This window comes from Ylistrum balloti, unplaced genomic scaffold (genome assembly GCF_031769215.1).
Source record: "Ylistrum balloti isolate Yb309-2 unplaced genomic scaffold, AGI_CSIRO_Ybal_v1 Utg369916, whole genome shotgun sequence".
Taxonomy (NCBI): Eukaryota; Metazoa; Mollusca; class Bivalvia; order Pectinida; family Pectinidae; genus Ylistrum; species Ylistrum balloti.
Window position 1 is genome coordinate 440,732 of NW_026782036.1, and position 19,248 is coordinate 459,979.

Sequence of the window (19,248 nt, forward strand, 5' to 3'; positions counted from 1 at the left end):
TTGCTTCACTAATTAAGTGAAGCATGTCTGCTTACTAATTACACGAAACTCATGCTTGCTTCACTAATTAAGTGAAGCATGTCTGCTCACTAATTACACGAAACTCATGCTTGCTTCACTAATTAAGTGAAGCATGTCTGCTCACTTGTTACACGAAACTAATGTCTGTTTCATTAAATATGTGAAACATGTCTGCTTCACTTATTACACGAAACATGTCGGCTTCAATAATTACACAAAACATTTCTGCCTCACTAATTACACGAAACATGTCTGATTTACCAATAACACGAAACATGTCTGCTTTACTAATTACACGAAACATGTCGGCTTCACTAATTACACGAAACATGTCTGCTTCACTAATTACACGAAACATGTCGGCTTCACTAATTACACAAAACATTTCTGCTTCACTAATTACACGAATCATGTCGGCTTCATTTATTACACAAAACATTTCTGCTTCACTAATTACACGAAACATGTCTGCTTCTCTAATTACACGAAACGTGTCTGCTTCTCTAATTACACGAAACGTGTCTGTTTCACTAATTACACGAAGAAGTTTATGCTTTTTCCACCAAGAGAATGAGGTATCAAAATCCTAACAATGATAAATTATCAGTGGTATAACGGATGGACTAGTTCAACAGACAAATTGTCATGGAAATTTGGTTTTACGAATTATATGATGGAAGGTGTCATTTCTTTAAAGTACTTGGTATTTAGGGAATATATGTGCAGAAAAGGAGAACGACAATTGAAAAAGGTAAAAACCGACTTTCACAGAATATTGCGTCAGGATGCTGAGTGTATTATGCTGATTATAGATCTTTTAATTGTAACATGGTTACTTTAGAAGGTTTTATTGATTCAATTTAGTGAAAAACAGTCCTCTCAGCTTTTATGGAAGAAGGCAGTGGAGTTTACCGAATTATTTACGCAACGGCTGACTAGTGGCAGATTTTATGCCAATTACGGTATCTCTACACAGAATGGTGGATTCTTTCTATATCAAACCAAAGTAACATTTCTGAAGTTAGAATTGAATAATCTATTTTCAATAAAGTAGTTCAAATCCCACAAATAATCAGCTTTTGTCGACAGAGGAAGTAATTTATTCTAACAAATACAAGTCGCCATCGATTTTACTATTGCTATGAGTTCCCACTAATAGACCAAGTTGGACACTTGCCAACGATAGTATCACCCTAATTGAATGGGGGCCAAACCCCTCCTATTCATGCGGTATTTAAACGCACTCAACCGCAACTTCAACGTCGCGATAGTTCCAGTTGTTTTTGTTACACTGATAATACACGGAGCTTATTATGGCGAGCGGAGGCCTCAAAGCCTGACTTGTATTGTTGAATGTCAGGCGAAGAATGGCGAGTCGCAATTTATATTACCATGGAAATAAATGCGAGCAAACGTCTATTCATTGGCCGGTCATGCACGCTAGCTAGAAGTAACGCTGTGCGTCCTTTTTTCAATCACTGTTTGTCAACAAAAAATGTGCGGTTTTTTTCTTAAAGCAAACTGATTATGTAATATATTATTATTGTCAGAAAATTATATTACTATTTGCAATTGTACAACTTACTGGATGATTATGTTTGTTTCTTATGGCTACCGAAAGCAGACGAACTTTCTAAGCATTTGGCAGTGAGCCAACTTTTTAGTGTTGTTCGCGAGTCTTAATCGATTATTTACAGCGCTTGTGTGGCGCTTGGTCGGACAACTGTCGACGACCGTACACTGGAACACCAGCACTATCAGACCTCGTACGGTATCTCGTTAATAAATCGTGAACAGCGTAGTGACAGACAAAAATACAGGTAAGCGGTGCCCGTTAAATAAGGTTAGTATGAACTTTGATACGGGGCAGTCCCTCGTCTGTTGTCCCGGCGGAAGGTAACCAAGGCAACCGGTGCACTACAGGATGTTATCACATTCCACAATGAGGTCATGTGATCAACGGCAAACCGTAGTTACTCTGGAGTGTATACGGTCGGCGTAACCACCAGTTAGTGCTGTTTATTACGTCACCGGAGTTACTATGTCGCCAGAGGGCCTTTACATGAACATACAGACACAACAGACCCGGTGGACCAATCTTCGAGAAGAAGTCACGTGGATTGGACACTCTAAAACTGACAACAGAAAGCTTCGCTTGCGTTTTTTTAAACTTGTAGGTACTAGTGTATATAGAAGGTTATCAGCAGGTTCATATTCACTGAAGGCATTTCATCTGCACGAGTATGGTAGTCCATACAACATTGGCAGGTTGCCAGTGGTCTAGGCTAGACTTCACTAAATCGTAGGATCGCAGTGTATGGCTATTGTACATATATAATAATAATGATTTACTAGAAAATAATTTCTTACGTGTTAACAGCTTTGTACGAAACTTAATATGATCACTCCAGTGTAACTAAGCAGGCTATCATGATTATCATTTTTTGTCATTGTATGACCAGTTTTTGTATCAATCTGATTCTTCTAAGAACAGCCTGATGTAATCGTTTATATCAATTGTGGAAGTTTTTTCAGTAAATTGTTAAGCTATTTTGTTGTCTTTAGATGCTATTTCATAACACACCAGGATATATGTTTACTCATAAAATGTTCCGTAAAGAATGTGACGAAAATTAGGAGAATTGCTTAGTCAGGACAATAAAATGGCATTGTCTGGGATGACTGGTAGCAGGACAAGGAAATGGCATTTGTAGGGGAATTACATATAACAGAACAATGAAATGGTATTTGTAGGGGAATGACTGATTACAGAACAGTGAAATGGCATTTGTAGGGGAATGACTGATTACAGACCAGTGAAATGGCATTTGTAGGGGAATGACTTATTGCAGAGCAAGGAAATGCAGAGCAAGGAAATGGCATTTGTAGGGCAATGACTGATTACAGACCAGTGAAATGGCATTTGTAGGGCAATGACTGAATACAGAACAGTGAAATGGCATTTGTAGGGGAATGACTGATTACAGACCAGTGAAATGGCATTTGTAGGGGAATGACTTATTGCAGAGCAAGGAAATGGCATTTGTAGAGCAATGACTGATTACAGACCAGTGAAATGGCATTTGTAGGGGAATGACTTATTGCAGAGCAGTGAAATGGCAGGAAATGGCAGTGAAATGGCAATTTGTAGAGCAAGGAAATGGCATTTGTACTGAATACAGAACAGTGAAATTGACTGATTACAGACAGTGAAATGGCAGTGAAATGGCATTTGTAGCAATGACTGATTACAGGGAATGAAATGGCACTGATTACAGACCAGTGAAATGGCAGTGAAATGGCATTTGTAGGGCAATAGAATACAGAACAGTGAAATGGCATTTGTAGGGGAATGACTGATTACAGACCAGTGAAATGGCATTTGTAGGGGAATGACTTATTGCAGAGCAAGGAAATGGCATTTGTAGAGCAATGACTGATTACAGACCAGTGAAATGGCATTTGTAGGGGAATGACTTATTGCAGACCAGTGAAATGGCATTTGTAGGGGAATGACTGATTACAGACCAGTGAAATGGCAATTGTAGGGCAATGACTTATTGCAGAGCAAGGAAATGGCATTTGTAGGGCAATGACTGAATACAGAACAGTGAAATGGCATTTGTAGGGGAATGACTGATTACAGACCAGTGAAATGGCATTTGTAGGGGAATGACTTATTGCAGAGCAAGGAAATGGCATTTGTAGAGCAATGACTGATTACAGACCAGTGAAATGGCAATTGTAGGGCGATGACTTATTGCAGACCAGTGAAATGGCATTTGTAGGGCAATGACTGATTACAGACCAGTGAAATGGCATTTGTAGGGGAATGACTGATTAAAGAACAATGAAATGGCATTTGTAGGGGAATGACTGATTACAAACCAGTGAAATGGCATTTGTAGGGGAATGACTGATTACAGACCAGTGAAATGGTATTTGTAGGGCAATGACTGATTACAGACCAGTGAAATGGCATTTGTAGGGGAATGACTGATTACAGACCAGTGAAATGGCATTTGTAGGGGAATGACTGATTACAGACCAGTGAAATGGCATTTGTAGGGGAATGACTGATTAAAGAACAATGAAATGGCATTTGTAGGGGAATGGCATATTGCACAACAATGAAATGGCATTTGTAAGCACTTTTATTGAGTTGCTACAATCGTAGGTTTGATTGTAAACATTGTTTTACTTATTGGGGATAAGTATGATAAATATCATTAACAGGCTTAATACTACATGTACATAAGTAGCTGACATTGTATGCAAATCATCATCACAATAGTTGCTGTTTTCTCATGTACAGTACAAAATGTACCAGTCTGAAATCATAACACAGTTAATGAGATTTTCATATTATATTTGACTTTGAAACCAAAATGTCATCACTAACATGAAGAGTCATGCTGAGTATATTAAAGCAATTTTTTTTGTATGGATATGAATTATAACAAAGCTTATGTTCTGTCGGTATAATGGTACAAAGTCTCTCCTGAAGAGATAATATGATGATTAGAATTATGTATTGCAAATGATATGTTATAGCTGAAAGGCTAGCAATCACTTGTATTGTGACCTTAACAGAATTAACTCTTTCTTAACATACTTATGGCCAGATAATGTTTGCCATTTCCAAATAAAAATACATGTAAGCACATACAGAAACATTTTATAAAACCAAAGGATGAACCATTTAAAAGAGTGCAACTAAAAGCAACAGAAAGATGACAGATTGATTAAGATTTTTGCATAACTTGCACTGCGGATTCTAAATATGGTCATACTTTTAAACTTTTCCTTTTTTAAAGGAACGCTTTAGATTTTCAAAAATCCTGGATATTAAGATGAATATTGACAATAAAAATTCATTGTACCTAATTGTTTTGAAAAATCTTAATTTGCTCACAAAAAAAGTTGCTTAATTTTTAAAGTATTAATCTGTCATAATATAAATAGATCAAGCAACAGCGAGGTTTGTTAGTTTATATTACAGTTATTGTAAATGTTTAAGGATTACTTACTCAAAACCTATAAACGACTGTGGTAGCTAGCTGTAAGCTGTAATAGATAGCCCCAGATGGTGAGGAAACTGGCACTAAGCCAACATAAATTGGGCAATACCTCAGGTTTAGAACATTTCCTTATACTGGTAATCATTTCATTAATGCTAGCATTCATATCAACTCTTTAATATGTCTGTCTATAGCTACATCATTTAAAATTCCTGTAAATTGTCTACATGCAAATAAATTCATACATAATGGTATGTGTTCAACAATATTTTCAAGTAAAACTTTATTAGTTCTGTTACTGGCACTTCCATAAAAACTGATAACAAAAAGCCCTGTTTGCCTTTAATTGTTGGAGTTTTACTAAGAAGCAACCATTTTTGTGATGCAGCGCTACAAGCATGATACATGATTAACCCAATTCAGCAGCGCAATTTTTCTGGAGTTTTCTCACCTAAGCAGATTTTTAAGATAACTTGAATTCAGCATTTTTGTCTTTTCATTTTTTTCCTCTCACTTTTCAGACTCAAAATTCTAAGGCTTTCACATTTTTTCATGTAAAATTGCTCTACTTTATAAAGGTCAATGGTTCTGCAATCACATGTTTAAGCATTTAAGTTTTAATTTGGCTACATAATTGTATTGTCAAACCTTAGTGTATAATTCTATGGAATTAAGAGGGATAGTAGTTAAACCGTTTTATCGCACATTGGTGAAGTTATTGATAATTCACCATGTTTAAGGTTTCATTGCTTAAAGTGATTTGACCAAATTCTTTACTGGTTGGATCTATAATATACACACAAGTATGAGTTGTTTTTTATTCTGATGACATTCTGTCAATGGCCCAAACTTTATGGTTAAGGCGTCATAATTTCATATTTACTGAGAGTGTACGATGGTTTCTCAGCTCGATCAACAATCACCCTGACAATATCCTTAAAACAGCGCAAATAAAAAACGCCTACAAAAACCTGAAAAACAAGCATTTTTTCAGTACCTCCCACCCCACAGGTATATACATTGCAGAATAAACTTAATTATTCTGATGTTCTATCAGGTTTTTTTATATCTGTCAAAAGTAGATGAATTTGATAAATGTTAGAATAATTTAGAATAATTCTAGAAATGAAACAAGGAGAAAATAAACTGTATTGCCATACAGTCTGTTCTCATAATAGGTGTTTTAATAATGGAGGTAGAAAACTGTGCTGATCAATATTATTTTATCTTTAAATAATACCTTTTCTATGTTAAATTCATGACTTTATTATATATAATGCACTAATTAGATTTTTAATCTAAATAAAGATTGATTTTGACAGGGTCAGTATGTGTATCATTAGGTTTACATAATTAAGGTGATATTCCTCCTGGATGCCTTGAATTGATTCAGTGGTTGTCTGAGATACATATATTTTATCAGCCAACATTTGTAATACTAGCAGTACAATTTCTTTCAAAGTCTGTGCAATGACTTTTTACAGATTTCAGTCATATTGTTGAATCAAGACATTTAAGTGCAGGTATGATAGCATAGGAGTATAATATACCACTTCAAATCAAATAGTACAATTCGCATCATGCTTACATGATTTAAATGTCTAGAGCTTTTTGATAGAGGAATACAAGGACTGGAGATTCAGTGGGAAGCATTTAAAGTTTGCATGGACTATCAGGCTTTTCTATTTCATTTCTTTTATAGATGAAAATTAATTAATTGAATTTATTGTACTGTATTAAAGCCAGCTTCTTTTCAGTGATGTAGAAAAATTGGCAGTGAGCCAACAACTTCTTTTTATTACTCTATATGCTTGAGATAACAGATATGACTGCATAGAATATTTGCCAATATAAAAACTTGGCAGACTGCCAGCAGACTGCAAGAGCACGCCTAATTAAATGTACAGATACAACAGACATTTTAGAGTCCTATAAGGGTTAGTAAAATTTGAGAGGATAGAATAAACATATTACATCAGTTAGGTAACTGAGACGGTTTTCATCTTTAATTTGTTTCACATGTATGTGATCTGATGTCTGATAATTTTTCATGTTGTTTTCATTGACATTGCAGCATGATGAATTATGTATGGTAATGCACTTAAGATCTTTTTGGAGGGTTGGAGTAGATGTTATGTGTTGGTGATTGTATGTAAAGCATTCAGCAGGTTATAGAAAGTCTTTTTGCATGTGAAACAAACTCCAAGTATATTTAGGTAGTGACATTTACATTGAGGATTGGTTTGATTATCAGACCAATAAGAAGTTGTGTCCTAGGTAATTTTCCTCGCTGAAGTAAATACTTCATATTATTACTGTGCGTTTCTCATTTCTCTATCTTGTTTATTTTGTCTTTGTCAGGTACAAAATGTCTGAATAGTGAGTTCTCGTTCCTACATTGGGCAACACAGACTGGTCAACTCAAGATCATCCAAAGTTCAACACAGACTGGTCAACATAAGATCATTACAAGGACAACACAGGGTCATCAAAGGCTGTTCTAATATTTGTCTGGTCTGTTTTCTGTAGGATAAGATCCTAATGAACAGAAACAATATACAGGTAACTTTCCAGAATTTTTATAGTAAGAATGCATTAGATGTTGTCTTAGTTATCCCTGTTTTTTTAACTTTGAAGAGATCACCTTCAAATTACTAGCATGTTCTCAATGAAAAACCTGTTCAATTTTTGGGACAGAGATATTGCCTTTCATTTGGAGGGCTCTCTGTACATATCCTGTACACAAGTTTTCCAGTAATGGGACTCCTTAAAATTTTGAAAATGATGTTCAGAGCTTGATTGCCTGAAATACCTTACACAAATTAGTCACAAAGCAGGATATTGATTACTTGATAAGCTGGGCTTTTAGAAGGTGACAGACTGCAGTAAAGGATGGGTTGATCTTAATATTAGAATCAGTATAGATTTGGTACCAAATATGACCCTGCATACAAAACAAAAGTACCAAGTATTCATGCCTGTAAGTTTTAATCATATACTGACTTCTTGGTTTTTCTTAAATGAAATTGTCTATGCAGACATTGTAATGGGTGACTTGTATAGAGGAAGGTCCAAGAATCAATAACAGTGATGGACCTATAAATAGAACACTCTTTTTTTTGACCTTCATGCTATTTTAATTATCCCCTGTGAAACACAAATAATGCTTGCTAAGGATTGCTTTTCAGGTCTGAAGGTCAAAGGTCACTGTTACTAGGAAAAGGATTTTTTCCCATGATAACTTCAGTGCCCTTTGGCCAATCAACATTATATTTCATACAGTGCTTCCTTACCAAATGTACTTCATTGGGATGACTTTTGAGGTTTGAAGGTCAAAGATCAAGGACAGTGTAACCATTTATAGGAGATTGGTTTTCATAGAATAACTTGAGGTCAAAGGTCATAGTCATGGTAGCTGTATAAAGATTGATTTTGTGTGATTTACTTGAGTTTACTTGGAACAGTAACACAATTTTCTGTAAATAACAATTATTTCCTTGCTTTTACATTTATATTAATATGTATAGGGAATGCTCTTCTTCACATTTCAAATATTCATACATGTACACTGTACATCAAAATTATTGGAAATAAACATTTTTCGTATCTTCAACTGTCTTTTAAAAGTCAGAATTACATCTAATCTGCAAGTTTACTCATCACATCTCAAACAAATGAACAAATTATATAAATACAATGAATACAATGAATATCTATGTCTATTGTTTCATAAATCTCCAGAAACCTTGCTGGGCAGGTGACACATTCACTTACGTGCAATTCTTGTTTATATTTTATGCATTATCGTGGAAACAGCCAAAAAAAAAAAAAAAATCAGTGTTTCCTTTCTGGGCTATAACATCAAAATCATTCCACACGACTCCACAAAACTTTCTGTATATATTAGGTTTGTGTCCTAGTTGTGCATTTTCTTATTTAGGACTTTTCATGTTTTATCTTTTTTTTTCTGTTACCTTCATTTTTTTTATTTCTTGTGACTTCTTGTATTACTCCAGAGCTTATACAGTGTTGCATAAATTTGCTCTATTCAAATATTAACCGTCAAACACACAGGATCTACATAAAGGTATAAACCCTTACTGTAAGGTTGATGTATAAGATAGATATATATAGAATGTTGAAGTTGAGGAGATGCAGGGAAATTTAATTGATAACTGACATTACATTTTTCACTTACGCTTTCACTATATTAGATCTTCAGGTGATAGTAGCGGTACATAATTGGGTGACGTCACAAATTGTTGTACTGGTCTATATATCATATTTGGGTTTTACACCAACAGCTGGGTGGGGGGATAATGCCACCCTTTGCAGCTCCTTGTTGTGATGGTGAATGTTTTCAATATCTGGTCTATAACCCTAGAAACATCTAAGAGATGTTTTATCTTTAAGTAAAAGTTTTATATGAATATCAGCAACTTTATGTCGCATTGTATCTGTTTTTGCTGGTTGGTAATGTTATTTTTGGTTGTGTCAAGATCGTTATGTACAGTGTCATGTTCAATTCTTGACATCATGCTGCAAAGACTTTCTATATATTTTTCAGGCATCATGCAGGTTCATATCAAGAGAGAGCAAAATGATGACAAATATTCAGCTAGTGAAGAAGTATCATCTGCTACACAAAATGCTTACATGTCATCTCAGGATATTGTGGATCAACAAAATAGCTGCCCACCAAACCGACCACCCCCACCGTTGATAGAGGCTTCACAGGTAGCTGCTCTGAACAATCAGTATCTCCAGAATGGCACAGTTGCAAGGCAGATACCAGACAATCAAGAACCTCAGCATGCCAATATTGCTGAACCTGTGAAACAGAAAGTGCCAGAAACACAAATAGATTACCCAAGTTTTAAAGGCATGTTTGGATGGACGACGATTGATGGAGTTAATGTGCCTTATATCTTCAGAAAAGATAGAAAATTTATGTCTGTCAGAGTGGTCGAACAGAAGTTGTTGAGTCGCTACCCAAACTCTTATCCTGATGAACTGGGTAAACACCAGCCTCTTACCAGCTACTTTATCACTACGCACGAGGCAAAGCTCCTCAATGAGATCAACATGGAGCATTGTGGAGGTGAATTTGGCCAAAAAGAATTCAACACCAAAGATTTGATAGTGTTATTGGAAGATTTCAGTGAATTCCACAATCTTGTGAAAAAGACATTCCCAGAACATATTGTGAATGCACCTCCTCAACACCAGATCAACCAGGCAATGGTCCAAGAGAGTAAGAATCAGGGCTGTGGCTGGATACAAGTCAACAATACTGTAACCCCTTACATCAACAAAAACAATGACAAGTATGTCCCACTGTCAGTGATGAGATACGCAGCCTCACTCAATGTTCCTGCACAAGGTATACTTCCAGAGCCAGAGGAATGCAATTTATTGAACAAAGCCTGTAAAGAGGTTGGTTTCAATTTCTCATTTTCAAAGACAACCAGGGTGGTGTCACTTAGTGAGGTCATGAAGCATTTTCCAATAACAGTTATTGACTTACCATCAGACAATCCTTTAGAGTATGCACAATATGTGGATGTGCCTGCCATGAATCAACAACCACTACAATCAATGGCAGACATGCAACAACAGAATGTTATGAGACCTCCTCTTAACCATGCTTATCAAAATCTACAATCAGTCAAAGAGGTAGAACAGGCACAGCACATGCAAGCCCAGATAGCTCCGGACAGGTTCCCACCTCCCACTAGGGGACCAGGCCCACCTGGAGGGATTCACCCAGCCTTCATGGATCCACATTACATGTTTTCATACAACAGATTCCCATACAATGTGTACAATGTGCCAAGTGGTCCCCCTAATGTGACTGTGAATCCCATGTCAAATGGCTTTGGTGGGGGTCAAATGCCTATGCCACCTCCACCCTATCAACATAACCAACAGATGAATGGTCAAGTGAGACCACAGCGGGCTGTAATGGGTCCCCAGAAAGGACCTTCACCATCTCGGAGTTCAAGTGGTCCAATGCCACAGAGACCACCAAGCATTAGTCGGTCCTCATCATCACCATGGCAAGACCAAGCCAGCAAGCAACAGTCTTCCATGGGTCGGGGCAAAATGCCATACTCTCGCTCTTCCAACATATCAAATCAGCATTATAAGTCACAACACCAGCAAGCAATTTCTGCGCAAACAATATCAGCACAGTCATCAGCAGCTAACCAGTCTAGAGTGTTGCCACCAGGAGCACATATGCAATCAAACTTATCAAGACAGTCCCAGCACAGTGGTAAATCCCCAATAGGTCAAAATGGCAATTTGACACAAGGCCAACATATCCCTCCTCCACCTCTCATGTCAGGTCCTCACACTGGACCAATGGGCAGCATCACACGTACCTCTCCTCAGGCTCAATCATGTCCTCCACTAATCACCTCTGCCAACAATGGCCTTCCAAATAGTAGATCAAGACATAGAAGTGGAACATCACCAATGAACCAACAAACAGTTCATGAAAATGGTACCAAGTCTCCTGCATCCCAAGCAGCATCTCCAGTATCAGGAGTGCAGACTGGGCAGGGAAAGACAAGTGAAAACAGTAGTGGAAAGTCAGAAGTGCCTTCTCTGACAGAATGTATCAAAGGAGTGTGGCTAGGTGGCAAAAGCATATCATGTATGCATCTGAATGGACCAAAGCGGACAGGCAAGTTCTGCCTAGTGGAAGCTGTGTGCAAACTTTACTTCAATGGTTGTAGTGTCAATGAGTTTCTTTTTGCATTGGAAAATGTGTTAAATGTTCCCCTTGTGACTTGTACAGATGAAGAGGAAAAGGCATTTATTCATTACTATAGTTTACCTGTTACTGTGTTAAAATGTAACAAAATGATTGATTTTGATGATTTAGAAAAATTCTTCCCACAACTGACATATGTATTTAGGGGTAAGATAGGATCAACAGAACCACACAAGACTTTGTCACAAAATGGTGGTGCTCAAACTCCGTCACCAGAAAAAACAGGCAATGGTGCTACGACTGCTACACATTTTGGAAATCAAAATGGTGACCAAAAAACTTCTATTCAGCAGAGGAAGAGGGCCAACTCCAGTATGCTTCCGAACCAATCCAAACTATCCTGTCGACGTCTTGATGAAGCAGTACGGAAACTCCATAGTCAGAAGATTAATGATAGTGGTGAGTGGTTGCGTCATATTGTTACAGAATCTAATTATTATTAAAAGCTTTTTGATTGAGTACATTTTAATACCACCATCCAAGGGGAGATTGTGGTAAGTTGGAGTTAAATGTAATTATATTTTTTAATATGTATCATGTCTGTCAGTTTCAAGTGTCCAAATTTATAGACAAAATAAGTACTTTTTTAAAGATAAATTCTAGTGTATTCTGCATTGTGCTTAAAAACAGGCATACTAACTAAGCCTCCAAGCAACAGTTGAAATATGTACTTAGATGTAATCCTTGATTTATGTGTACTAATGGGAAATGCAGTTATGGGAAAAAAGTGTTCAATTTATAAATTTGTACACAAAAATAATGTTATATTTGCACCAGTCTTTCTTTTCAATGCATTATCCTCAAAACGACACAGGGAATCGCCCAATTGGTCAGTTGGGTCAAGGGTGGTGTATGCATGCAAATCCAGTTCCACAAAATCAGTGCTGTGCTTCTACGATGCATGCCACTAACCAAATTATGGAGAAATGTTTGATGTAATGCATCCAAAGTCACAGGGGTTGGCTGCTGATGCAGACATCACTCCATTTCATCCTACCCATGCTTGATTGGAGACAACTCTGGCGACTCAGCAGGCCATGTTAGCTTGGTGATGTTCTGCTGCTGTAGATATTCCCTAACAACACATGCAGTATGAGGTTTTGCATTGTCTTGCTGCAAAATAATGTTGCACTGGCTATTACAAAGAAATTGAAGAACATCACGACAGTCAAGTTGCCTTTCATTATAACAAAAGGGGTTCTTTATGACATTGTTATGCCACCCCAGACCATTTTGCACCCTCCATGGAACAGACAATGCTGAATAACACAAATGTCTCTGTAACATCCTCTCAGCTGACAAATGCCAGAACATGAATGTCACTGCTATGAGGATGAAATCTGGACCCAACTGTAAGTAGTATTTCAGACAAGTCTCTGTTAGTGGATTGCAGAGATCTCCTTAACCAAGCTAAATGGGCAACTCAGTGACAGTGAAGCAAAACTGAATGGATAGAGGACATCATGGATGGATATTTGCCTCTTGCAATCTGTTTTGTATGGTTCTGGAACTAATTCTTTTAAGTTCTGAAATGCTTCTAGCAATTAAGAGGACTAAAAGCAATTACACAAATAGGACAACTGGATACACATATCTTGCCAATATGGCATAACACATGATCATCTTGTTTGTGAGTGATCCCCTACTGTGTACATCTGCTGAAAATACCTCCATGAAGCGTTTTTTATATTAAAATGCACCCCAATTTGTCCTGCTACATGTTTCTGAAATGTTCTGAAATGTTCTAGCCTGTAGCATTGTACAAAAATATTCAGTTTCATCCATACATGACCATATTCATGGAAGAACAAAGACTGTCTGAAAGAGAGCCTAGAATACTAACCATAAATGACTTTTGACTGTTCCCTTAGTAGCATTGCCTAGATCTGAAACTGAAAAAAAATATGAAATGACCACTGAAGGCTAACAAAGCAAAGTTTGAAAGTTTTTAGCAATCGAACACATCAAGTAATTTAAAATATGATTTTTGAATTCATAGGTGAGAAAAATATTTTTCTGCAAGCTTACAGTTTCTGTTAACGATCAATGCGTGTAAGTTCTGCATAGAATTGAATTTGTACAATTAATGGATCAAAATGTCACACTCGTAAACAAATTCAGAAAAAATCACAGGGATCAATATGATATGCTCTCTGGCCTGTATATTTTTGTTTTGTTTTGATTTTGGGGGGGGGGGGCACACTTTACTTTAATCAGCATTTGAATTCCACTTATTTAATTTCCAAACAGAATAATAGTCTTCTTATACAGTATTGTTTACTTGCCTCCTTTAGCAATCCATGATAGAGATATTGGTTGTAAATTGAACTAAGTAGTGAATATGGGAGCCGGAGGCTGTGCTCAAGATAGATTAAATATATTTGACACTTATGTCAGTTAGAAGTTATAGTGTTAAAACAGATGTTATCATTTGGAGATGCTGTCTCTGTCTGCAGGGCTTCATTCATATACAAAATTGTCATGGGTGAGATGTGAAACAGATTGAGGGGGAGTCAGGTTAAAAGTGATAAAACATGTCCTAGACTATGTGTTGGTATATGTCTTGTGGTGTACTGGCAGGGTCAATATTTGTCTGCTCTTAAGCCAAGAAAATGTGCTGTGGGCATATTACCTATGCATATTACCTATGTAAATATGGCAGTCAAATATGTGTAATTCTACACAAAAGTTTGAAAAAACAGGAAACTAGTTTATGTCCCACAGCATTTATTTAAATTGATGGGAATTATTGCAATTTGACTTTAAAACAGATTGAATTTTAATTTTGAATTTTTTTACTCATATAATGTTATGCCTGTAACTGGATCTCTAGCCTCTTGTTATATGTATGCTGCATTAGAGGCACAAGCTGTTGAAATATAATGGGGTATTTCATAATAATGTTAAGTAGCTTTCAGGGAAATGTATACTCAGCATCCTCAAGATTTAATCTTTTCTAGTTTAGTTTATCTATTTATCTTTTTAAAAATATATTCATATTATATATATATGTTGAGAAACTTCTGTTAAGGCACATTTCAGTAAACATAAGATTTTGCAGGGAATGTTTTTGTAATAGGCAGCAAAAAGGCAGTAATAAATTGATCACAAGTGGTTTTGATTAGAGTGAATATGGTAAATGTTTTTTTCTGGAAATTTAAGTGGTTTGTTCCTGTGTGTTTTACATGTGTATATGTATACACAACACAGCTAGTTTAAGCTGAAGATGTATAATAGACTGAGTTAAGCAACCAATATAGCATTGATACTGCATACACCTAAAACCACTGACATTTATCAATTATTGAATACTTAAAAGCACTGCAGACATCCAGACACTTTTCTCAACTAATCAGTCTATCAGACTAAAAGCCTCATTTAACTTAATAATATTTCATCAGATTCATTTATATTTATTGAAGATAATCTTGTTTTTTAAATTTTGTGAAGGATTTGTATCGGTGATTTTGTTGTATAATTTAAATTTCAGTTGTGTATCAAACATTCATTGATATTTGGAAGTGAATATTGATATAAATGATATCCTCCACACTGCAAACATGACTACCTGTATATAAAATATTGATGATTTGATATGATGTAGTGTTACAATGTACATTAGTGAAGCATATTGGTCAAAATGTATAAAATGTGTCAAGTATATTAAATCTTCTCTTTGAAACCATAAAGCCTAAAGTCATTCAACTTTTATTGTTTGTTTTAGTTAAATACTCGCTGTTGAATTGTATAGAATGAGATTAATGACTTAAACATTAATTTTCAAGTATTTTATAAACAAGGGTTTGGTGTTAAATATAGCACTATAAAACATTGCCTAGCTCCAATGTAAATTGTCATTTAAATAAAATTTACTTTATCATAAAACCGGATGGAAATTGTACCTCACACTCTTCCTTAAAGTGTAAAATATTACTCAGTGCTCTAATACTTGTACGGCGTTTTGTGTGCTGTGATATTCATAAGGCAGGCAAAAATAGAAATGCATTTGTTTTCTATATGCTAGGACCAAAACAGTTAACTTTAGACAGATCAACAATACTTTGTATTGATATCAAGGGAAAGAATTCTTACATTCATTGTGCTTACTGTCTAATAACAGAAGAAGAAAAATAGACAGGGAAATAGAAAAAAAACATTGCACTTATAGGAGAGTCAGGTTAGCAGAAACACTTTCACATTACAGGAAACTTGAAAATACAAGTTTTAAATCGTCTGCCTTGATCACATCATGTGCTAAGTTCACTTTAAACAACTTAAAATGTACTCGGGGCTGGTAAATTACACTTAAAAAATGCTCTTACTATCCTTCCCCATCATAACATGCAGTATTTATGTACTTCATCAGTAGCTGGTCTTTTTCATATCTCATGTTGCCTCTTATAAATAAATGTAATACAGTATAACTTGCCCAGATATTTTCCAAAGTTTTCCCAATATTTGTGAGAACTGAAATTGTAAACAGAATATTTGTTTTGTTTTGCCTAAGATGCAGTTTATTTCAGTACATGCCTTCAAGAGTAGTAAAATCTTTAGTATATTAATAATTTCCTGTCAGATAAAAGCTATATTTGTGTTAACGTATAAAGATGGGTAGGATGTAGTTTTGAACTATTTTTGGCCTTTTCCTTCCTTACATTTTACTGTCAAAGAAGGGAATAAAGAATGGTTCCATATTCCATAGCTTTCTGAATTATTATGAAATGTTTTCTAGCCTTAGTTTAGAACAAATAGACATAATTTTATGTGTAACACCAATTTAATATATCATTGTAGTCACAAAACCAGAATTGTGAAAAGTATTGTTCAGCTTGTTTTAAATATTTTACCTATAAAAGGTATCGTTTTTGTTTTCTTCTTAAAACATGTGAAAATTTCAAGTAGTGTGATGAGTACTTGTATTTTTTTTTTATATCATTTAAGTTATAAATAATTTTCTGTAAAAAAAAATGTTTTATTTCTTATTTAAAGAGTATAATACCCTGTTTGTAGCAGTATTTAAGTCAGCAATGCAGTATTACACACAAAAAAAGAAAACAAATATGTGAATAATTCTGCATCCTGCAATGTATATATAGATTGTCCGGTTGAATGGACTTCTGTCATTTAAGGGACATGATACTGTATACATGTTAGGTATACAAATGTACATGAAGACCTGCTTACATAATAACTTTGAAATGAAACTACTTAAACCCTGAATCATTATGAGGTAAAGTCACACTTGAAAGTGCATGTATGGAGTAACAGAAACTCATACTCTTTATCGCACCATCTACAATAATACTTCTGCCGTCATGCTTGTATTTTGTAAAGAATTACATACCAGTGCTGGGTAGTATGGATATCTGATACACCTATCAAAAGGATATAAAGATATATGATTGCATGGAAAAAAGGCACAACTTGAAACTTAAATTAACTTATTGAATATTGTGTTGTATTATTTAATCTATGATTGTTACACGTTATACCCTGGTAAGTCAGTTGTTCATTCTGAAAGCAATGAAGCAAGTGAAAATATTGTACAGCTGGTATTTGGCAGATTTAGATAGATTATAGATTCATTGTTTTGATGACAATACACCAATTATATTGAAACATGTTAACTGCCAATAAATCCAGTTGAGATATTCTGACAGATGTTGTCTGGTCATCTATTCTGTTTACTTCAGTTTAAGGAAAGATAATTCAGACTTTCTGAAGACGTTAACTCCTAAACCAGTCTCATTGAGATAAATATTAAGTTACGTTCCACACTGATTATATCTATTGTTAATCTTGTGTTTCAGGTGAAGCAGTCGAGGCTGGTGACCGTGAGACAAGTGGAGGAGCAGTCATTGTACTGGACTAGGTGTTAAAGTCCAAGGCCTCATTATAGCTACCTGTCAGCAGCGACTTTTCGTTATCAATGATAAGAGCTGCAACTTAGTTTGAACAGCGTTTAATTCAACATCTCATGATGCCATAATTACATTGTCCATTGATTATTTATTTTCTTATGTAAGTAATTGAGCTGCTGAATGCTTTTTCTTAAAATATAACCAATAACTCTTTATAATTATACAAGCTAGAGTTAAACTAGATAACAGGAAAATCTAATTTCTTAATAAGGTCATATATATTGAATACCAATGTCTGACATTATATGTAAGTTATCTTTCTGGACAACATCAGCTTTTGTAGCCTTAAGGTTCACTGACCCTGATTTTGTTCTATTAATAATACTATTGTCCTCTACAACTGATATGAACAACCCTAGTGAATGAACAGGTTGTCCTTATAAGGATATACCTGAAAGTTAAATGTTCAGGTGGACTTTATATTCATAATTTGAATTCTTGTTATATATATATATGTTCATCCATTTGTATTATGCTCATGTAAGCAAAATTGAAATAGATTTGTGGGCTCAATACAGAACAGGTTTAGTACAATATTTAGAAAATTATATGATTAGCACCAAAACAACAAATACTATTCTATTTTACTTACATATTGAGCAAAAGGGAGTGAGAAACAGATACAAATTTCACACTATTATGATGCAACATATTGCCAAAATTTAATTATGCATTTGAATTTCAGTCAATTTTGCAATGTCCATCATTGGACCACCATTGAATACAATTACCTGGTACTTATTGTATACCCATGTAAACAATTGCTGAAAATCATCCAAGACAAAATATTATAGTGCTTCCCAGCCAGTGTATACATGATTGACAAACAATAGAGTGCACTGGCTTTGTATTATATTGCTATTTTTTTATTTTATGTTTTTATTTGTTACTTATACTTTATATAGCAAGCTGTAATAATTTTGAAAATTATGCTAAAGTTAGTATTATTTTTCTGCTAACCTTAAGATATTGTACTGATATAATGTATATTATTTGAGTATTTGCTACAGCACTTGTTCAAAAGTGTATTTCTGTATATCAGATAGTGTTGAGTTTTATACAAGCTAGATTTTACACATACATTACAGTATTATGCCTGCTATGTTAGGATTTTGTTATGACAATTGTGTTCCGGTTTTTCTATGGTCTTAAAATTGATGATTTTATTATACTGATGTATCAACACTCCATTCATCTGCAGTTTTACACTTCCATCAACCTGTAGAACAATTTATGAAAGATAATTTGAAACATGAACATAACTGATAAACTAGTGACCTGCACTCAATACAGTGATCAAATTGAGCAAGGTTATAAATTGTAATAAGGGAGACAACTCCAAAACAACTTGTAGTGTTTGTATTGATGACAAACTTGAAAAATAGAATGGAGTAGTGTTTTATAAAATGTTTAAGACAAAGAAGGTTAACATTATTTCACTAAAGACATCTGCCAATAAAGTGACTTATATTCTGGTGACAGGAAATATACAATTTTAGAAATT

At 35.1% G+C, this 19,248-nt stretch overlaps 1 protein-coding gene across 2 annotated transcripts in view; it reads left to right on the forward strand.

Moving 5' to 3' along the window:
* LOC132546787 (uncharacterized) overlaps positions 1–18,154 on the forward strand; it is a 31,575-nt gene extending 13,421 nt beyond the window's left edge. Inside the window, exons 1-4 of one of the 2 annotated variants that reach the window (XM_060210504.1) lie at positions 1,785–1,841; positions 7,404–7,604; positions 9,610–12,222; positions 17,634–18,154. In XM_060210504.1, coding sequence (XP_060066487.1) covers positions 9,615–12,222; positions 17,634–17,695 — 2,670 coding nt within the window. In that variant the 5' untranslated portion in view covers positions 1,785–1,841; positions 7,404–7,604; positions 9,610–9,614 and the 3' untranslated portion in view covers positions 17,696–18,154. Of the gene's footprint in view, positions 1–1,784; positions 1,842–7,403; positions 7,605–9,609; positions 12,223–17,633 lie in introns of those variants that run through there. The other variant, XM_060210503.1, reaches the window with a different exon arrangement.
* The last annotated feature ends 1,094 nt before the right edge of the window (positions 18,155–19,248 follow it).